The 23,096-nt window shown below is 31.7% G+C and overlaps 1 protein-coding gene and 1 long non-coding RNA gene across 2 annotated transcripts; one reads left to right on the top strand and one right to left on the bottom strand.

The window, feature by feature from the left end:
• Positions 1–1,898: 1,898 nt before the first annotated feature.
• LOC132736340 (protein NDRG3-like) lies at positions 1,899–22,329 on the top strand. The gene is made up of 13 exons (XM_060723451.1): positions 1,899–1,973; positions 4,182–4,302; positions 6,537–6,575; positions 9,148–9,210; positions 9,880–9,940; positions 11,546–11,632; positions 11,991–12,068; positions 13,275–13,375; positions 14,017–14,082; positions 14,602–14,701; positions 15,366–15,453; positions 16,034–16,050; positions 18,447–22,329. The coding sequence occupies exons 2-13, from the start codon at positions 4,220–4,222 to the stop codon at positions 18,456–18,458; spliced, it is 795 nt and encodes a 264-aa protein (XP_060579434.1). The 5' UTR covers positions 1,899–1,973; positions 4,182–4,219; the 3' UTR covers positions 18,459–22,329.
• Positions 10,275–10,804, bottom strand: LOC132736341 (uncharacterized). Its single transcript, XR_009626567.1, has 2 exons — positions 10,617–10,804; positions 10,275–10,449 (listed from the first exon to the last, which is right to left on the bottom strand). It is a non-coding gene; the product is annotated as an uncharacterized LOC132736341 (long non-coding RNA).
• Positions 22,330–23,096: the final 767 nt, after the last annotated feature.

Raw genomic sequence — 23,096 nt, 5'->3', positions numbered from 1 at the left:
AAGACCACAAGTCTTAATTGTAAATAGTTTCCATGTAAACAATAGTAAAGGTATGTTGTTAATTAATGTTATTCAGCATTCCTTGTAATTGTTACCTCTTTTTTTCCCCTTCAAAACTCTGTCAAGCAAACATATTAACCCCAAAATATTTTTAGTGACCAAACACTCCGGGTTGTCATTAAAAAAACTTTGGAGACAATTTTGTTTTTCATTTGAGGCAGTCATTTTTTGGTTTTAACAATTACATTAAGAGTGATATCTAAGTATTAAGGCCGTCTAAAAATGCATTTGAGACAGTGGCTTTGGCTTACAGCTGCCTTAAACACTAGTGCAATAGTATTTTTTAAGTACAAAGTGTTTTCAATTGATGGTGTCAGCCATTGTTGAGAAGTTGTACATAATTTAAAGTCAAGGATCATTTGTCACATTTCATAATGTACATTATCTATATTGATGGACTTATAACATAGGGTATTTCATATAATTGTACTAGTGACTTGTGTGACCAAAAGATTTAAAATTAAATTTTGGAAACAGTTGTCTTTTTTGGTGTCTGTCTTCTCAAGATTTTGTTTGTAGATTTAATCTCACTTTTTTATGTCTAATATTTTTTTTGTTCATGGGCGGGGCCATTTTATACTTAAACCTGTTTTTACTTAAATTTCTTTTTGAATTTTACTAGATTGTTTGTAGTTACTGTCAACTTTCTTGACAGCCGCAAATACAAGCAAAAATTGTTTGCTTCTTTTTTAATACAATGTATGTTATAAAATGTATTGCTAAAGGGGATACACTTTTCTTTGAATTTAAATATCGTTTTATTTTGTTGAACATGATGATGTTCATGGTGAATATGTTGTTACATGATGGTTATGTATTTTATTCATGCATTTATTAAATTTTTTGAAAAAAAGTTTAATGCTTTTAATTTGATTGTTTTTCATGAAATGACAAAAAAATTGTTTTTTAAAAAATTTTTAAAAAAAAAACCCAAAAACCCAATTTTTTGTTGGTGATTGATAATTAAAACATGTCCCCTGCTTTTTGGAGTGTTGTTATTGAAGAGCAATGAAATTTTTGAAACTTTTAAATTTAAACATACATTAAATTATGAGAAAATTTTACATAAATTTTTAATTAGACATTTTAAAAGGTTTTTTTTTCCCACTTTTAATTTTGTAAAGAATTTGAATTAGGGGTAATCCCCCTGGCCAGAAAAAAAAAAAAAGATTTTTGACTTTTTTTTTTTTCTATTTTTTTCAGAAAACCCCGGCCCCAATGGAGAAGTTAACCCCATTTTGGGGTTGACCCCCATTCCCCAATGTCAGGACTTTTAAACCAAGGGGCGTTTGATATAAATGATCCAGTATTTTTAAATCCAGGTATTTTGTTCTTAACTTTAATAAAATTTTAAAAATTTTTGGAAACCCCTTTTTCCTCCCATTGAATTTTTGGAAAAGAATTTGGCCTTTCCGGGTTTTTGGAATGCCCAAAAATATCAAAAAAAAAATTTTGGGAAATCAGTCAATATTTATAGGGGTTTGGTCAAAACTGCATGACGGGGCTCTATCCCCAAAATGGCAAAGCCCAATCACTTAAAGTTCCCGTCCCTTTTTCCAAACTGGGGTTTCCCTCGGGAAGGGCTTTAAAAAAACCACAAAATAAAAATAAAAATTTTGAAGTTTTGGGTTTTTTTAAAGGGTCTGTTCATGGGATAATAAAAATCAACCCCTCATTTTGGGCCCACCCCGGGCTTTCCCCCCTTACTCCAGTTTAAATAAAATAAATATGCTTAAATAAAATAACCCAAGGAACAAAAAATATTTTTTGGTATAAAAAACACCTGAAGGTATATTTGGGCTTTTTTTCAGAGTGAGGATTTTGGAGATTTCCCTATGGAAATATCCATGTGGCCACCCAAGGAGATAGATCTAAACCAGCTATATTTACATTCCATGATGTCGGGTTGAACCGTAAGATTTACCAATATATTTTTTCTATACAGTCCAACATTACTGTTGCAATAAGAAACCCTTTGGGCTTACATCTTATTATGAATTGAAAGAATCATAAGGAATTGCTGGGTTTAAAAACAGTAAATTAAGTGCCATGTTAAATTTAACAATTGGACAAAAAATTGCCAAAAAAAAACACAACTGAAATATAATCCAAATTTCTAAAGACACATTCTAAGGTCCGTGGTTTTTCTCACTTACTTGGGAAGAGGCCTAAGCCTCTTGATTTGGGAAAAAAATATTGCTAAAATTGCTAATTTGGGAAGTAAAAAAGCTGGGGTAAGTTAGAATATATTTTGGAAAACTGCATCAATTTAAAGGAACTTTTAATTGGGAAGAAGCCTTTTATAGGCCTCTGTTATATAAGGAGAGTCACTGAAAAAACCCCATCTGTTTTGGAAATTCAGATTGGTTTCCCCTTTTTCACCTGATGCAGAGATGATATTATTATACCCCCACCACAAAATGTGGGGGGGGGGCTATAATGGATTCGCTTTGTCGCGTCGGTCGGTCCGTCCGTCCGTCCGTCGGTCCGTCTCCATTTTCGTGTCCGCTCTGTAAGTCCTACACTACTTGAAAGATTTTCTTCAAACTTGGCTCAAATGTTCACCTCAACAAGGGGATGTGCAGAACCCATATTGCCCATGTGTCAGTTCAAGGTCAAGGTCACAATTGAAGGTCAAATATCAAACACTATCAAATATTACACAGTATGTCGTGTCCGCTCTGTAAGGCCTACACTACTTGAAAGATTTCTTCAAACTTGGCTCAAATGTTCACCTCAACCAGGGGATGTGCAGAACCCATGTCGCCCCATGTGTCAGCTCAAGGTCAAGGTCACAATTGAAGGTCAAATATCAAACAATCAAATATTACACAGTATGTCGTGTCCGCTCTGTAAGTCCTACACTACTTGAAGATTTTCTTCAAACTTGGCTCAAATCTTCACCTCAACAAGGGGATGTGCAGAACCCATGTTGCCCATGTGCCAGCTCAAGGTCAAGGTCACAATTGAAGGTCAAATATCAAACATCAAATATTACACAGTATGTTGTGTCCGCTCTGTAAGTCCTACACCAATTGAAAGATTTCTTCAATCTTGGCTCTAATGTTCATCTCAACCAGGGGATGTGCAGAACTTATGTCACTCTTTTGCTGGCTTAAGGTCAAAGGTCACACTTTAAGGTCAAAAATTGACTTAGATAATATTCTTAATTTTTTAACATTTATTTGAATATTTCTAAATCTAGAAAAGGTATTTGCTTGAAACTTAAAATATTTTTGAAGGGTCACAATTCCGATATGCTGTTCGTTCAAGTTTTCATAACTCTGTGTATTGCATTTTACCAAAGTTATGCCCCTTTTTAAGTCTTCAAATTTACATGCAATCAAATATTTGCCAATATGTTGTGTCCGCTCTATAAATCCTATACTAATGGAAGAATTTTCTTCAAACTTTACTCAAATTTTCAACTCAACAAGGTTATGTGCAGAATCCATGTCACCTTTGTACTGGGTAAAGGTAAAGGTCACACTTGAAAGTCAAAAAATTGACTTAGAAAATGTTCTTAAATTTTTAACATGTACTTGAATAATTCTGAAAACTAGCGCAGGCATTTGCTTGAAACTTAAAAGATATATGAGGTGTGGCAAATAAGATATGCAAGGTCAAGTTTCATTACTCTGTATTGCATTTTGAAAAAGTTATGCCCCTTTTTAAGTCTTCAAATTTACATACAACCAATACTAGACAATATATTGTGTCTACTTAATAAATTCTATACTAATGAAAGGATTTTCTTCAAACTTTACTCAGATGTTCAACCAAACTGGGTGATGTGCAAAACCCATCTTACCCTTGTGCCAGATTAAGGTCAAGGCCACACTTGAAGGTCAAAATTTGACTTATAAATAAAATGTTTAATACATTGGGAAAATGAAAGGTTATTTGTAACTGTTTCGAACATGATTTGATAATATAAATTTATACTATTACCTGTACAATTAGTATTTTTTTCACCAGAGATAATTTCTTTTTATGTATTTGTGCCACATTTTATTCCCTTAACCACCTTTCCAAGTGGTCTTCTGTCAAGGACATTGGTGGGGGTATGAATCGCATTCAGCGATAGTTCTAGTTAAAGCTTGTGATGTTTCATTTTTCAGATATCACTTGTTTCCAAGGTTTCTTCAGTTATCCTGACATGGTTCAAATAATGAAACATTTCTGTGTGTATCACCTTAATGCCCCAGGCATGGAGGACGGTGCCATGAATCTTAAACCAGAGTAAGTACCCAATAGGACCATTTATGTAACATATGTGCATGGGATTATTGAAGTATAATATAGAAGGGTTGTTTTCTCTGATTGATAACATACAGGCTTTGGATTTATTACTTATATAGTGTAACATCAATGCATGGAAATCTTGAAAAGTGTATATATTTTGAGATGACCTGTAGAAATAAACACATTGTAGTCTCTTTTTCTTTGAAAGTCATTAAATCTGAAATAAAGATTTCATTATAAATGGTAACTTGTATGGTAAAAGGCGCTATTATTATCGTATATTCTGAATAATTGAATTCCATAGTGATCTGGGTATAAAGATCCTTTGGTCAAGGCTTTCCACCCCCCTTCTTTAACAGGGTCATTTAAGGACTGCTTTTCCTCAGTAAAATTCTTTAAAAAAATTCCTCTAAAATTCAGTTTACATCAATATTTTTCTTCCCCTTTTGCAAAAATGTTGTGTATTAAGAGAAGGGTCCCTTTCCCTTTCTGTGAAAAAACCCTGCTTGATGGTCAAGTATGAACAAAATTAAATTTTGTCTGCATCAGTTCTTCATTTATTATTTAGGGATCAAGTTTATACAAATATGAAATGTCCATGAATCAATAAGCAAAAGATATTTTCAGTGAACTTGTAAGGAATAGTTTTGTTAATGGAATGATTTATTGCCTAATCATTAAACCTGTGTAATGAACAGTTGTAAATTATAATCATCACAACACTCCATTTGCACTGTATCAAATTCCTTGAGTTGTTTAAGGTCAATCCATTTTAAAGGTTTAACATATACAAAGTAGTTGGGCATGATATTTTGTGATATATTCGTCTTGAAAGTTATGTTAAATATTTGTATCTGACTAGAGTCAGAAAAAATGTCTTTATTTTGTGGATGAAATAACATCAGTTGTAAAAAAGGTGTGTTCATTAGTAAATTACCTATTAGTACAACTGTATTTTCTTTTCTTTTTTGTAAGTTTATAGTAGTTTTTGCATGGAATGCTCATTCCTTAAGTCATCATGGGAAAACAAAATCAATATTTTTTAGTACATAAAGGTCAAAAGAAGATACATTAATATTATAAATTTGTAAATGTCATTTTATAAGTTTTTAAGATGTTGCTTCTCTGTCAATAAAGTATAGGGTAATATAGTTTGCTATGATAATTTATCTTTGTTATTTTTAAGAGTTTTCTAAATTACTCTAGACCTTCTTTATAATGTTTAAATGCAGTTAAACAGTGTTTCATATGAATGATCAGTCTACTTGCAGTCTCAAATGTCACCCCTCAATTACAGTGTAATAGTGTTAATCTCATTATGTAAGCAATGGCCTAATACACGTGTTTGATAGATAGACTTAGTTCAGTATATAGACCTGTTGATAAATTGATGCACATAAACCAAGCTGTGTACTGCATGTTTATATTACAAAAAATGGCATTTATTTTTAAATAGCTGCAAAACGTTTAGTTTACAGGAATGGAAATTTGTAAAATTTAAATAGCTCCAACCAGGTGAGATGGTTTTGACCCCTGGTGTGACTTAAAGTTTGTTACATCAAGGTTAGCCAAAATCATATTTCCTGGTTTTGGGCACCATATGACCTAATTTGTGTCTTTTAAATTAAGCTTTAAGTAAATGAATTAATGATATTCATGAACATTAAAGGGATTGGATTGCAAGTTTGAGCTACATTTTAACAATAGCTAGTTATCAAATTGAGAAGTGAGATTTATGCTTTCTGTGAATGAATAGGTGCTCAGTGTGTTTAGAAGTTGTGGTTGAACTCAAAACTTAACGTTTTAATTTGGCCAGAACAGAATTATGCTCACTGAATGCCCTAGAAATATTTAACTAAAAAGCCTCTTCCCAATGGAAATTTTTCTTTAAAACCATGCAGTTTTCCCCCCAAAAAACCAAACTTGCACCAGTTTTTTCTTTCCTGAATCAGAAATTTTAGTGATAATTCTTCACAAAACTAAGAGGCTAAGGCCTCTATATAATTAAAATAATTAGAGAAAACGCATTCCCAATTAAGATAAAAAAAAACATTCTGAACAATGTCTTAATTGGTTTAATTAAAAGTAAAAAAAAAACACAACAAAACATCACAGATAATATTGAAAGTCTTGGAAACTTTTCTTCTAATTTCCATTCCTGACATTTGGTAAATCTTTGCTTTTAAATGACTTGCATTTTTGAATGGTGAATGTAATTATGTATTATACAGTTCTGATGCACTTGGCAATCCTGAGTCTTTAGGCAAGAGGTATGTAATGCACAATGTCTAGAGTGATTGTGTATTTTTTCTTTAGCTTCCAGTTTTGTATAGCTAATTGTAGTATCTAATATTGTAGCACTGTGTATGTTTGCTATCTATAAGTGTTGTTTTGTAGAATTTAGTACAATTTTTAACCCCTTTTGGCTGAGGGGTTGCCTTAACAGGTTGAGGCGTCAGAAAATTGCAGCCACTGTTTTAACCCTGTGTGTTCATAAGAGGCAACTAAAACGGTTTGAGTTATTGGAGTCTATGCATCTCTGAGCTCCACCAGGTGAAGTGATTTTGACCACTGGTTTTGCTTCAAGTTTGTAACACCAGATGTTAGCCAAAATCATCTTTCCTGATTTGTCGCCATTTGAACTATTAAACTGTGTTGGTGTGCCATAAAACCAAACAAATCAAGTACAATTTTACCAATTGTTAGCAATCGACTGTTAACCTACTAACTTGTCTTACTCTTATCTGCAGCTTTTAAACATTTGTACGCTGCACAAAATAGTTCAGCAGAGCATAAAGTTGCTGGTCTGTGCATCTTTGTGTTTTGCCTTTAGTAATTCTCCCAGCAAAGTATTACATACTTATCATTATGTGATAACAAATGCATTCATTGACTGATATCTTGTATATTTAATGGATATCTTCCTTTTAGATAAAGTTTCAGGTCAGTTGGGTCAAAGTATTAAGGCTAAAATCTATTTTCCAATTTTACTTTTTAAAATGAGGCATGTTTTTACCTTTTAGCTTGATCAAAATCAACTTCACCATATCTGTAATCTGATTCAGTACTTACTAAAATTACTCATATGATAAAGATTTTTTGTAAATGCATATTTAGTTTAGATTAGAAATTGTATTTTCTCAAAGTATTTTCAAGTTTGTATGCAAGGATTTCAAAAAATCATCTGTAGTATTAACATTATTAGTGCTTCTCCATTTTGATTTCTTTTGAACAGATAATATACATTTACCTTATAGGATATGTTAAATCATATAATACTATTATCATTATTAATAAGTCATTATTTGTATTTTTCAAGTTTATTCAAATAAATTTCTTCATAGCCCTAAAATAATATTATTCGGATTACCTTTTGCATTCCAAAATGGGTCAGGGACACCATGGCTGTATAGCAGAATAGTCTTTTGCTGAGGTGATTAAAATGTACCTCAAATATTTCATGAAGTCTAAAAATTGCTTTCATTTTGGTCATTAAAAAAAACCCTCGCTTTCCATATTAGTGTGACAATACATGTAAAACATTACAGTATTAGATAAGATGGCATTATATATATGACTGATAACCTTCTGTCAACCATCTGCCCCTCATGATAAATTCTTCATATTTAAAATTCTATATTGTTTGTCTAATACTGTGTTGTGTTCCAGTCTTTATAAACACATGGCAAGTTGATAAACTCTTAACCTGCGAAATTTGTGTAATGGATAAATTTGCCTTTGGATTTTGTTCGATGGATTTTATATTTGGAAAAAAAAATCAAAATTAAATATTAGAATAAGCCACTTTTTTATATCAAAATTAAATATTAGAATAAGTCACTTTCAGGGCCTCAGGTCAGGCTGCACTGGTGTCAAAGGCTCGTGACTTCTTGTTCCAGCAGGTTAAGGGTTTAAAATATACTTGTTACAAGTGTTACATATTTTAATAAGTTATATAATATCACATTTTTGGGAAACACTTTTTCCTGGTTAACCTTTATTTATGTTAATTTCACATCACCCATATTTAATGTATCATATTTATTCAGGAAGCCATCTAAAAAGAAGAAGTAAGAATGGTTTTTACTTTGTTTTGCTTCTTGGCTATTATTGTTGTTTTTGGGAGTTAAAGTTGGCATTATTCCCTTAAAGAACAAATGGTGTTTCTGGAATTTATTATATGTTTTGCTTGTTGTTAAATTTCTCTGATGTTCAGACATTTATATTGATCTTCCTGGGTATTATTCTATATCATGGCTAGGATCAATTTACTACCGGTATACTATATAGATCATAAGATTCACATTCTGCATTTACATACATAATCTTTGTTTTTCTAAGATAAAAAAAATATGAGCATTGATATAATTAAGTTGTTCTTGTTCAGTATTCATTGAAAAAATATTGACTAGTGTGTTCAAATTATGTTGTTTTGTTATTCCTTGCTCCATATTTTAGTTACTGTTACATTTGAAATAAAAGGTAAAAACATCAAAACTTGCTAAGATTTTTAATGTTGATTATTTCTTAATTTTACATCTGATTTAATGTCTCATCTACATGTACATTGTAGTTTCTGACATTAGATAAATATCAAATCATAGTTGACCTTAATTTTACCATAAACATGCTGAATTTGTATAATGGTATTGCCCTGCTTTGAATATGGAATTGTCTGTTATCAGTTAAAGAGATATCATGACATTTTCGAACATCCTCTGCTAACAGTATGTTATCCCAGGGTGTGCAGGCTCGCCTTACTCAATACTTGTGGCAGAAAATATATATTTGTTCCATCATTATAAAGGTTATGTATTTATATGAATGTTTGTGTGTTTTCAGGTTTTTCTATCCATCGATGGACGAGCTGGCTGAAGCTGTGCTCACAATAGCTGACCACTTTGGGTATGTGTTACATTGTTTAATCTTTACCTCAGGGTAATCTTGATCTAAATATGCTTGTACAATGAGAGCTTTTTATCATGTTGTTTCAAAGTTATTATTATTATCTTGTCTGTTTCGAAGAAAAGGTCAAGATATTGTGATCACTGCTGCATCATTGTCGTTGTTGTTGTGTAAAAACTTAAATGTAGCCCATTATTCAAATATTTCAAAAGGTATCAACATAAAACTTGGAATGTCAAGGTACAGTTGTTTTACAAGTGGCATAATTATGAAAGCAATATTTTGGAGTTATACCCCTTTGTAACTTAGAATTTTAACAGAGGAGCATTAACGTAACATGGGGAACTGCTCTTGTTGTGTTTATGAAGCTGTTGATCTTTCTGTAAGGTTGATTTCAAGTGAAGGCCAACTATTGCAAGCATTAAAGATAGTGTTGTTGCGATGTTGTAATTATTCCTATATTTAATGGTATGGCTGTATTTATTATAGACTTGACCTTGAAGTTTGTCTCAAGACTATGTAAAATATAGTTTAAATGGCTGTACTTTGATGCAGTATTGTCATTGTTTTCAAAAATGTATTGTTGCATTGCTTAATTGAGTTATTTTTATACATATATATTTGAAAATATGTAAATGAATTGTCTGAATTTCTAAATATTTGTTTCAGAGTTAAGAGGTTTATAGGGTTTGGTGTAGGATCAGGTGCCAATATTCTCTCCAGGTTTGCTGTAAGTATTTCATATAGTAGTTTAGAACATTAACAAATTAAATTTGCTAATGACTGAAAAAATCATAAAATCAAGTATTCAATTCAGATTTCAATTCTCTTGTACATTGCATAGGTTTGGTGGAAACCCAAGGTTTTTTGGCTCACCTGTCACAAAGTGACAGGGTGAGCTTTTGTGATCGCTTTTTGTCCGGCGTCCGTCCGTCCGTAAACTTTTACTTTAAATGACATCTCCTCATAAACCACTAGGCCAATTTCATCCAAACTTCACAGGAATGTTCCTTTGGTGGTCACCTTTAAAAATTGTTCAAAGAATATAATTCCATGCAGAACTCTGGTTGCCATGGCAACCAAAAGAAAAAAACTTTAAATATCTTCTTTTAAAAAACCCAAAGAGCTAGAGCTTAGATATTTGGCATGAAACATCTTCTAGTGAGTGTCTACCAAGTTTGTTCAAATAAAAGCCCTGGGGTCAAAATTGGCCCCGCCCCAGGGGGTCATTGATTTTCCCTATATGTATATAGTAAAAACTTAAAAAATCTTCTTTAAAAGAACTCAAAGAGCTAGAGCTAAGATATTTAGCATGAAACATGTTCTATTGGGTGTCTACTAAGTTTGTTCAAATAAAAGCCCTTGGGGTCAAAATTGGCCCCGCCCCAGTGGGTCATTGATTTTACCTAAATGCATATAGTAAACTTAAAAAATTTCTTTTAAAAAACCCAAAGAGCTAGAGCTAAGATATTTAGCATGAAACATGTTCTAATGGGTGTCTACCAAGTTTGTTCAAATAAAAGCCCTAGGGTCAAAATTGGCCCCGCCCCAGGTGGTCATTGATTTTCCGTATATGTATATAGTAAAAACTTAAAAATTCTTATGTTAAAGAACCCTAAGAGCTAGAGCCAAGATTTTTAGCATGAAACATCTTCTAGTAAGTGTCTACAAAGTTTGTTCAGTTAAAAGCCCTGGGGTCAAAATTGGCCCCGCCCCGGGGGTCATTGATTTTCCTTATATGTGTATAGCAAAAACTTAAAAATCTTCCTTGAAAAAACCCAAATAGCTAGAGTTTAGATATTAAGCATGAAACATCTTCTAGCAAGTGTCTACAAAGTTTGTTCAAATTAAAGCCCTGGGGTCAAAACTGGCCCTGCCCCTGGGTGTCATTGTTTTTAAACTATATGTGTATAGTAAACTTAAAAAATCTTCTTTTAAAAAACCCAATGAGCTAGAGCTTAGATGTTTAGCATGAAACATCTTCTTATGGGTGTCTACCAAGTTTGTTCAAATAAAAGCCCTTGGGTTAAAATTTGCCCTGTTGGGGGGGGGGGGAATAATTATTTTTCATTATATGTGTGTAGTTAAAACTTAACATCATGAAACATCTTCTAATGGGTGTCTTCCAAGTTTGTTAAAATAAAAGCCCTGGGGTTTAAACTGGCCCCGCTCCAGGGGGCCTATATACAGGTGAGCGACCTCAGGGCCATCATGGCCCTCTTGTTTTGTTTTGTTTTTTTAGACATAATTACAAATATGATTAAGAAAAAGAAATTAAGATCTTTTCTGGGTTTGTTATTAAGCAATATAATCAGATTATTAATTGTAATTTCAGATGAAGCATCAATCTCGTGTTGACTCTCTTGTCCTTGTAAATGCCACATCTACAAAACCTGGCTGGATTGAATGGGGATATCAAAAGGTAAGTAACAAAGTAACTTGTATATTTCATTTCTATGCCATAGCCCATATTTTGATTAAGATAGTAAGTAACACAGAACACTATTGCAGTATTATACAATAAGAGTAAGAAATTACCAAGTAAAAGCCTTTTTGTGACAATGATTTTTGTTATTACTGAGAGGTGCTGCTCTACCAAGCTTAAATTCATTTTGAAGTCTTACTGTTTTGGGAGAACTAATATTGTTTTCGAAAAGAGATTATTGCTTTACATACTTCAAGCCATTTGCTTCTAATCCCACCAGGGACTGCGGTTTCTTTCAAGTAAGAAAGCTATCCATGTACTGTGTACATATTGTAAGTGTTACATTTATTTTCAGATGAACTCTTGGTACTTGTGGAGTGGACAGATGACTAACTTTACAGAGGAATACCTGCTCTGGCACTGGTTTGGAAAGGTAATACTTTACTGTTAATAAAAAAACCAATGTATTTTTAAATTTAACCTTAGGATTGGAGCTTGGATGCAAACATTTTCATTTTATGAACACATTAAAGTTGGGGGAAGTTAAATGTCTTATCTATATATCAAGGTTAGGAGTACTGTTCCCTCCTTTCAATGTTATGTTTTTGTTAACTTTAGACAGATACTTGTAACAATAATAGAATAATTGTGTAATGGTTTGTCAACTAAGACTGAGCAATAATTTATGTAAACTGATGTGTTAAAATGCTGTGGGGGACATGCAGCATTGTTCTTCTCATGTAAACTGTCAAATAAATTCTGAATTTGACAAATTATTTGAAGCATTCTTGTAAATATTGTGACAGTAAGGTTTATGTAAACCCCTTTGATGACTGTCAAAGATTTACGAGAACTGTTGTAAATGTGTGGTTTATGACTGTCAGTGTGACACCAGGTGTTTTTTTTTGCCTCTTTTGATGACTGATATTGGGTCTGTCATGTCCCAATGCCAAAAGTTTGGGTTTTCCCATTTTCAAGGAGAAATTCCCAATTCAAGGAGGAAAAAACTTAGATAAAAAAAATATTGTCATTTTGTTACATTTAACTGCACAATGCAATAGAAAATTGTAATCTTGCATTCAAAATTGTAATTTGTGCTTATGAGTGAAATATGAAAGTAATTTGATTTACCAAATATTTGATTTCTTTATCTTATTTGATGTATACAATATGTTGTCAGTTTTTTCCCAATGGTCTTAAACATTTTAAAAATTCCAAATTCTGGGGGTTGGTTCATGTTCCCAAAATGCTGTGAAAAAAACCTAGTGTGTATTTTTTGTGGTATTATATAAGTAAACTCTTTTGTATCATAGGTAAAAATAAAAACACATTCCTACTGGTCACCACAGAAAAAAGTTATCAATGACCAAGCATCTGAATATGCCTTCATCATCATTATCCCTTTCTCTGTGGTTACAAAAAGAAATCCCCAGAAAAAATGAGCCAATCAATGAGCATGCCTTTTTTTTCCAACAGAACAATGGAGTAACTGGAGTGCGGGTACCTGATACCTGCACTCCAGTATATGCACTGTACATGTTTGTGTATACGATCTAGACTAACTGTGACACATTTTCAATAGTAAAGTCTCCAAACTATGATACAATGTAATGTATGGTATTTTGTGTTCTAATTTCAGAAAACAAGATGGGATAACCACGATCTTGTCATGGTCTACAAGGATTATATAAAGTCAATAAACCCACAGAATCTCTCTCTGTTCATTGAGTCCTATCTGAAGTATGTAAATTTCTACCTGTCCTCTCATTTTCATAGAAATTCCTGTTAAAGTATATTATTATCATTATAAAAGAAAAATATTGTAATTAGTGTATCTGAAGGATTTTCCTGTTAAATGTTGGTTTATTATATTCCATTGATGCTAGTTTGACACAGATTAAGATAATTAGAAACATGTAGGTCAAGTCGTTATGGGTGTGGGTGTTAATGGGTCATATGCCTGGCATATATTTTATTTTCATGGTTAAAGTTTGGTATTAGTGGTTAAAGCCGCATGCCTCCAGATGGGCCAAAATATTCAAATAAAATCAACCTTGAGAAAAATGTACTAAGGCTTTTTAAAAAAAAGTAAAATATTTGCAATTAAGCAACGATTTACATTTTATCTGCACTTTATGACTGATTTTGCAGTAATAAATATCTTAAATTGGTTGCTAATTACTTTTTTTGTTCACTTGACAATATTTTACTATTTAATATATTTTTTAAGATAATCATTAAAATAAGCATGAATCTGGAGACATGCTGCTTGAATGTAATTTGAGTAATGACATTTACATGAAGTTGTATTCTTTTTTTCTATACTAAGATGGTTTAATATTTATAAAAATTTTATAAGGAAACTTGCTGGTGTTTTACAGGAGAACAGATCTTGACATGATTCGTGAGTTAGATATGATGAAGAAAGGCACCGTGAGAACCATCAAGTATGTACTTGTCTTATACCCTTTCCATGCATATATATTAAATGGACTGGTCCATCTGGACAAAACCATTCATATTTTTGAGGGAAAATATCATAATGTGTACTGATTGAATGGCAAACAGTGAAGACTATGATTTGTGCCGGCTGATCTTTGTTTGCATGGGTAGATTCAATTGCTGCCAAGACGCTAACTGTTAAATCAACAGTAACATTCTGTAATTGAATGACTAACAAGAAGTGTCTATTTAGTAAAATGTATCATGTCATTTGAATCCAAGTCTGAGATGTATGATACAAATATTTAAAATGTTTATGATTTATTTTGATAGAAAGGTTTTATTAATTGATTGATCTGAAAGAATTGCTATGGAGAACTTTGTTGTAAATTAACCAAACATTACAGAATATCAGTTCTAACAGACACTTTGATGTTTGCAGTTGCTAGATTTTGTTATATAGAGGATAATGTAAGATGTATAATTCTGCAAACTTTTAATGTTTATCATTTATTTTCTTACAGATGCCGCTCCATGATGCTGGTAGGTGATGACTCACCACATATAGATGATGTTGTTGACATGAATGGACGTATGGACCCAGAACAGACAGATTTCCTTAAGGTTATTTCTATTGACAACTCTTTAAGTTCAAGATTTTTATGTAGAACATATTTTTCAATGAATATTTAGCTTAGGATATGATGTTTAAAAATATCCCCTTCAACTTCTGATCTGAGTAATTTGTGAAGAATTAGTCAGTTTCTTAAAAAGATTGGGGAGTACTGGTACAGAATTAAATATGTTCTCCCTCTAATATCATGACAATTTCAATAACAATTTAATCATACAAGTTGGAATGAACATTTAACAAGCAAACAATAAGTAAAATCCTTAACACTTTTAAAATGAACTTGCCCCACTTTCAGTCAGGACTGAACTATTCATCATTTGTTGGGAAAATTTCAAAACAAATACTGATTTTATAGCAAACAGTGCAGACCTTGACAGAACAGATGTGTTGGATTGGTCAGCACAGGTTGCATACAAATATTCAGTTGCTGATTCAGAAATCAAGTGGTATTACTAGTCAGTCACTTGAGAAGAAAATGCTAACTACTGGTTAGTTATCGAGGAAAGCCTGTAAGTGGACTGACTTCCCAAGATATGACAAAAAACTGTTAAAATTGGTGTTGAAACTAAAACAAAGAATTAAACAAAAGTGATAATAAGTTACAGTAATAAGTGAAAGTATGAATCTTCATGAGTGTTTATATTTCTGTTATAGATAAGTGACTGTGGTGGTATGCCGTTAGAGGAGCAGCCAGGCAAAGTGAGCGAGGCTTTCAGACTATTCCTTCAAGGAATGGGCTACAGTATGTTTTTATTTTTGTACACTTTATCTTGATATATGACTAGAGGCTAGAAAAAAGTGTATCTTATTGTTTATAGGCAGGGCAGTATGCTATTATCTTTATTTATAAACATGAAAAGCCATAAATTTGAAAAATAAAATGGCCATCTTACATTCATTTGTTCAGCTTTGTTAGCTAGAATTTTATTTTGAGACTACGTAAATGTCAAAAAACAAATAAGATGAATCAAAAGTATTATTGATTATAATAATGAATGCATTATCATATATAACTAAAAAGAAAGATATAATAAATAAATCCCTTAAAGAAATAAAAAAGAAAAAAACACACGCAAAAACCAGATGTAAAGGGAGGTAACTGTAATTAGTCTTTGAAAAGAAGTGGTAAAAGTAATCAGCAATAACTTTAGAAATCTTATTTACAGAAAAAGAATATTTAAAACTTTGTTAGGACGAAAATGTTTTTAAAAAATCCATAGAAAATTAAACATTTTATTCAAATCGTATGAAAAACAGTCTAATGAAGAAAATTGCTTTAAGCTTGAAAACACTTTGAGATTATATTTGCATTTTACATTTAGTTTCAAGCCTGCCTCGCGTGAGTAGACTGGTATATAAACAGATGGAGTCGTGTCATGACAAAATCAACGTAATGCGTTTGCGACCAGCATAGGGTTGGTAAGCGAACAGCATGGATCCTGATCAGACTGCTCGGATGCGCAGGCTGGTCTGGATCCATGCTGGTCGCAAACCCACTATGTTGGTTTTGTCGTGACAGGGCTCAGATGTAGTTGTCAGACACTTGTGTATCAACTGTTTGCATGCATGATTATTATGCCTAAGGCATAGATAGACACTTAGTTTTAAAATTTAATTTAAAAAGTTTTATTCAAATTTGAAAGTAAAGTATTCCGGAAATCAAGGGTCATGGAAGGTGTTCATTGTTATAGATTTACCAAACTAGGCTCAGTTTTTTGTATCTTGTTTTTGAAGTGAAGAATTTTAAAATAATCACATGTAAATCAGACCTATTAAAATGAAAAGTATTCCTGTATTAGTTTGTGTTCAGAATTGCCATGTTTGTCTTCCGAGATATAGAGTAGTTTGTTTTAAGAAGATCTACCTTCTCATTAAATTTATGCATTTAATGTAGAAAATGACATTATGTTTGAGTTTTTACTTTTTCATAAATTCTTCAAATTCTCTCAAATGAAGAATCTTTCATATAATATCCATGTGCTTTATATTCATTAATAACAATTTCTTATGCCTTGGATTCATTCATTGTTTCACTTTTCATGCTTACTTTTTATCATTTTTCTTGCTTTATTTCTGTAACTGTAACCTCGACTTTGCCCCAGATGACCTCAAAATTAATAGGGTTCATCTACTGTCCATAGGCAATGTCTCTGCCATGGCTTATTCCTTTTTGATTGGCCAAGGAAAAAGCAACATATATTTATTGATTGGCCAATGAAAAGCAACATATAAACATATGTGCAGACTTAACGCCATATTACATGCATTACATGATACTCCCAAAATTTTTGATTGGCAGCAGAATAAATGACTGTTCTTGAAATTTGGACAATCATGGTGATGACACAATATATAGACAGACTAAATTTGAGTGGAATTCTTCGATTATATACTTGTATATTACTTATTTCTAACTTTATACTTGGCCTTTATGAAATGTGCATAAGTATGAAAATATGCCACAATGAGATGGGAATGAAGTGGGAGCAGAAGTGTCCTTTGGACACATTTTTCTTGTTCTTTATTGGGCCAATGTATGTTCATTGATTTATGTGTGATTTTGTTATCTGCCATGTTGAATGTTCTTGTCTGAACTATAAATCTGTCAGTTAGTTGAGAGTCATCCAAGAAATTGTCATACATTTCTTTGTTGAGCTGTTTGGTCATCTTTTTAATCACCCTTAAGTCAGGATCAAATGTCAAAAAAATATGGCCAGACATGTACATGTATTGCCAAGGGCATTTTGTTGTACTCATAGGCCAAATTTGGTATAAGTTATATTATTGTAATTACATATGAAATAGCCCTGCATCAATATGTAAAGTTAACCTTGAAAGTTAAACTTTTGCTTACTAAAATTGTAAAAATATAGATAATTGAGGGTCGGTTAGTAGGACACCTTTAAAGTATTATTACATGTGAAAACATACAAGAAGTAAAGTAAATTATAAAGCAACAAATAGAAAAAAGACTTAACAGAAACCAGGTATAAAGGGAGGTTACTGAGTATTTTCTCTGAAAACTTGTTCTTGATTGAATGTCAAAAACATGGCATTTTACGCCAGAAAAAAATGGTTTTGGTAATTTTGCCATAAAAATGTTAGGTTGTGGGCTTAGATAGTTGCATTTTACAAGATATGTGTCAATATTTCTTGTAGTGTTGGTTAATGTTAATGGCTGAAACTTACAGTAATTTCACTAAGTCAGAAATTTACCTACTTACTGAAAGAGAAAAGTACTTCAGGTGTATTGTCAGCATGGTCAGGTTACTCATTTGGATACTTAGCTGACATGTCATATTTTTCTCTTTCAATTGTTACATACAATGCTTTTTGGGCATCATTTTCTCTTTATTTTCGCTTTTTGTTTTGTTGATGTCATTCATTTGCTTTTTCTAAGTATTTCGTATGCACAAGAATCTTCATTTGTTTTGCTGCCACATGCTTCGATTTGATCAAAGTTTTTCGATCTGTTTACCTTAAATCCCCAAAATATTTGTCTACCTTTCAGTGAAGACCTGTGAAAAAATGTTTTTATTAAATTTGTAAGTCTGTATGCTAACTTGCCCAGCTTTCTTTAATTTCTTCCCTCAGAAATCTTCTGAATGTAGTGTATATTTAAGAATATAAAAAATTTGAACATGTTTAGTACAAATAAAGGGAAGGCTTCTGGCTTATTGGTAATGCAAAGTCTCGGAAAAATGAATTAGCTAAAAACTTTTTTTTTAATTTTAGTTCCAACAATGAGACCTTCACAGAGCAGCAGTAGAACCAGTACAACATCCAGCACAAGTATTCTCAGCCACTCAGAACTGACGTCACAACCTGTTTGCTGATAACAACCAATCAAAACGCTTGTGTCATAACAACTTGGTTTTTGCTTAAGTCTTGGACAATAATGTTCTCAGCTAGTCAGGTCTACTGTCTAAAATAAAGCATAAGCAAAATTATATATAGCTTGTTGAAAGGAAGAAGAAAGTTTCAAAACGTTCTTTTCTTGGTGTTGTTACTGTTTTTATTGTTAATATGTTTATTACACTTTTAAGACATAGTTTACATTTATATTCAGAGATCCGTCGTCAAGTGCATGTTGTTTACACATCAAACATATGTATTGTTTTTCTCTGTGGACTTACACGCTATAACATATGCTATTATACATAATTTGGTTTGGTCAATCAACTGAAGAAATACAGAGCAAAGAACTTTCACTGTGAAATATAGTCAAAACACCCAATAACTTTTGATTACTGAATCATAACATTCAATTAGTATCATGAATGAATTATTATAATGATGTGACCATTTGCATTTTGTAATGAATTTATTATGAATGTTATATTACTTAATAGAGGCTTAAATTTGCAGGAATTGAGGTATGCAAAATTTTTAAATAAAAAGGAAATAAACAGCTTTCGAATTAGTGTAGGAAGCATTTGATGGGGCATAAATATCAGTTTTATTTGAATCTCAAATCTGTACATTGTGTAAATTTGTAGTTTTGATTTACTATAATTATACAGTTTTGTTTGTTTCTTTGTATTAAAACTGAAAACTTATTATTGTTTTTGTGGAGAGACAAAATGAATTTTTATATACTGATGTAAAATATATAAGTTACTAGCTAGTTTCTTTAAGGTTTATAAGACTTGCATTAACTAGTATTGCCTTACATACCTCATTTGTTACTGTAAACTTTGTTTTTTATTACATGACTTACCTTCTTTTATTATTCCCCTATAATTTGTAAACAGATGCTATTTTGTGTGGGTTTTTTTGTGTAGCAATTTTGTACACATTACCTGTACATATTAAGGTTCATGATTTATTATCAGAATAATAACGTTGTGTGTTTCTTTGTTTAAAGGGGATGAGTTTCAAATGACATTATGATATGGGTTCATTATATAGAACTTAATACTAAAATGAAAATCAATTCATTGCTACAACTCATCTTGTGTGTTTCACCTACAAAGTGATTTTTCTCTGGTCCATTCTGCTTAAATTTATATATAGATTTCTTAGACGAATAAGGTATTAAAGTCTTCAAATCTCTATTTTTTTAAGAAACAAGAAACACCATATGTATAGAGATAAGAATTTGTATAGAGAGTTAAAATGTTAAGAAACAGTAATGAAGGGCCATAAGACCATGTGTAAGCACTCCCATTTGCAGTGTATGAACCTTAAACTACATAGATATTTGTCTTTTAGTTATACATATTTATAATATAATATGAAGTCAACTATGCATAGAATACTGTTGTTTCTGCTTATAACTGTGATAGAACTGTTCTGAATTTGTGCAGACATCCAGTGTTGTGTATCCTTAATTGGCTATATTTGAGCCGCGTCATGACAAAACCAACATAATGCGTTTGCCGCGCAGTCTGATCAGGATCCATGCTGTTCGCTTACCAACTCTATTACAAGTAGAGAAACTGATAGCGAACAGCATGGATCCTGATCAGACTGCGCGGATGCGCAGGCTGGTCTGGATCCATGCTGGTCGCAAACCCATTATGATGGTTTTGTCATGACGCGACTCATTTAGTAATTAGAACATCAAGGTTATGTAAACCCTGCTGTCATAGATGTTTATGTTTTGTTTTACTGTTACCCCTGGTTTGTAGATTGTTTTAATGTAAACCTTATAACAGACATGAAATAATTTGTCAAGTGTTCATGTAAATAGAAATAAGAGCTTTTTTTTGCTTTTTTATTTTATGATTTTTCATCAGTGAAAAATGTGGTATGTTTTCTTTTTTTAAACCTGCAATTTATGCCAAAGTGTCATTTTGTTGACACAATTTAGTAAATATTTGTACATTGATATATTTTGTTTTATATATATCGCTCGGTTTGCCGTGTTTAACATTCCTTATTGTTTATATTTTGTCTATAATGTGTTTTATCAGAATAGTTAATGAAAAGTTATTATTTTCAGTGTACGAAAAGTATACATTTGTGTATATGGGGGATTTAAAATAAATGCTTATCAAGCAAAATGATATTATCCCCACCCCCAAACAAAGGCCACTTTCACACTTTCCCCTTGGTGGCCTTGTTGACAAGTTTGACTGTATATATGAAGATATCGAAAAATGCTTGGTTTTAAATTGTATTGCAATTAACTTGTGGGCATTATATGTACAAATGCATATTTGAAATGCCCTGTACATAACACAAATGTTAAAATAACACAAAATTAAATTAATATATATGTAGATTGAGTAGGTGATCTTATATCAAGTAAATCTTTAATAAAATATGATAAATGAAAAATCATGAATATAACTGTACCTTTATTTACAGATATAAAAATATATGAAATTAACAGTTACGGATAACATTTATGTATTAAGTGTTTGTAAAGTTTAGTTTCTAGTCCTTACTTACAGCTGCAAAAATGACATTTGTATTATAAATTTGTTTGTTATTATAATTGTTTGTGTTAAATGTAAGTTTGAAATGACTTCATGTTAATGTAAATACATTTTTTATGTGCAATCAAAAGTATGAAAAAATGAAATAATACAAATGTTTTTGGTTCCATTATTTTCCTCAGCTTATCAGGAATTAAAGTTACTGTTTAATTTTTTGTGTGATGAAATTGTTTTACATTTATTTTTTGCTGCTCCTATGTTTTCATGGTAATGTCACAAAGTTCTTAATTTCCATTTAACATATATCATTGCTTAATCATATATGTATGAAATATGAACCCCTTGTTGTAAAATTGTTGACACCGCTTCATGCAAAGTAACAGTGACAGTTTGTTAATATACTACTCAATTTCATCCTTGATTTAAGTTGTCATTTACAGAAGATTGGCAGTTTTCAATATTTACTACTATATCTACTCAGAATGTTAAATCAATAAAACATAACATGTGAACATGAAATTTCAGGCATGGAGTTCATGTTCAAACTTTTTTTAAATAAGGAAATTAAAAGAAATTTCTTGTAACTTGGTTTATTTCAGAACTTCAGTATACTTTTAATCTGAAATATGACCTCGAGAAATTTTATATTTTAATGACAAGATATGTATAACGGAGTAGTACTCGTTTGAAACTAGTGGTACTAGTAGGACATAAAGATGTACACTAAGGTTTTTTTAACATTTTGAATTAATTAAAACCTATGGTTTAAAGAGTTTATATTTCTTGTTAAAATTAGATGGGACCAATATATTTTAAGCTAAAAATTTTGAAATGGTTTTCAGCCTGTTCAACTTTTATTTGCGTCCGTAGCCAAGTGGTAAAGGTGTTCAGCTGCAAACCACTTTCTCGTCACCGTTGTGGGATTCGATTCCAGTCAGGGTCTTTGAGTTCTTTCTGGCGAGGAAGCTATTCAGCTAGCTTACAAACTGTCAGTGGTTCCACTCATCCACTCAGAGTCTGGCCCCTGTCTGAAATATTAACAATTATGAAAAAAAAATGGTTTGTCTAAGTCTGGATTATGTGTGAATTTATTATAAATGGTTACAATCTCCCTCCAGCTGACTTCGGTTATATTTTACATTGTTCGATGTTATGCCAGTTGTCAGGTTATGTTTTTTCTACTTAGTGTAATTAGTTCACAGACAGAAAATAAACAGGATTTGAAAAGACTGGTTTTGTCTTATTATTATTTATTCCTTTCTTTTATGAAAAGAGACTACATGTATATTGTTTTGCTTATGTCTGTGTTCAAGTCTATAGGCTGCTATATTTCTACATTTTGCCTCAGAATTTGCTTATTACCTGAAGAATGAAGAAACGAATGTGAAATTTATACATTATATGTTATTAGGAAAATGTAAACAAAGTAGTATTTTGCCTTCCGTACAAAATTCTAAATCACAATAACTACTAATTACCTAAAAATGATGGTGCAAGTAATTGGCCAGTGACTTAATTTTTTATTTGGTAATTATACTGAGCAAAATTTCCAACTAGACCTTTAAAAAATGTTAACATTTTCATAAGCATTGCTTAGATTTTAAACTTAATACGTTAGGCAATATATAACATGCGATAAAATAATATTTTAGATAAATCTGCATATTTGAATAGCAATCATTGGTAGAGTTATTGCTCTTGACTTAGTTAAGATTTGCAATTTTCAACTTGTGTCAAGTGTAGCCCAAAATGTATTTGACCTAGTCATGAAACTTTACAGAAATATGTCGGCATGTGTAGTTGTGCACCTGTGGTTTTGCGTTCGGAATTATTCATTACTTTTTGAGTTATTGCCCTTGACTTAGTTACAATTTGCAATTTTCAACTTTTGTCATACGTAGCCCAAAAATCATCGGACCTAGTCATGAAACTCATTGGGGTTTACATGCGCATTTATTCAGTATTTGTAGAGTTATTGTCCTAGACTTAGTGAAAATTT

This window comes from Ruditapes philippinarum, unplaced genomic scaffold (assembly GCF_026571515.1).
Source record: "Ruditapes philippinarum isolate M1 unplaced genomic scaffold, ASM2657151v2 ctg2670_1_1_1_1, whole genome shotgun sequence".
NCBI lineage: Eukaryota > Metazoa > Mollusca > Bivalvia > Venerida > Veneridae > Ruditapes > Ruditapes philippinarum.
This window is presented reverse-complemented; position numbering and strand designations above follow the sequence as displayed.

Bases quoted from the DNA above. Each gene is read 5' to 3' on its own strand.
- LOC132736340 (XM_060723451.1), top strand. From the start codon at position 4,220: ATGGTTCAAATAATGAAACATTTCTGTGTGTATCACCTTAATGCCCCA. The intron at 9,211-9,879 runs GTATGTGTTACA...TATTTGTTTCAG, and splicing joins ACAATAGCTGACCACTTTGG to AGTTAAGAGGTTTATAGGGT. The intron at 14,083-14,601 runs GTATGTACTTGT...ATTTTCTTACAG, and splicing joins GGCACCGTGAGAACCATCAA to ATGCCGCTCCATGATGCTGG.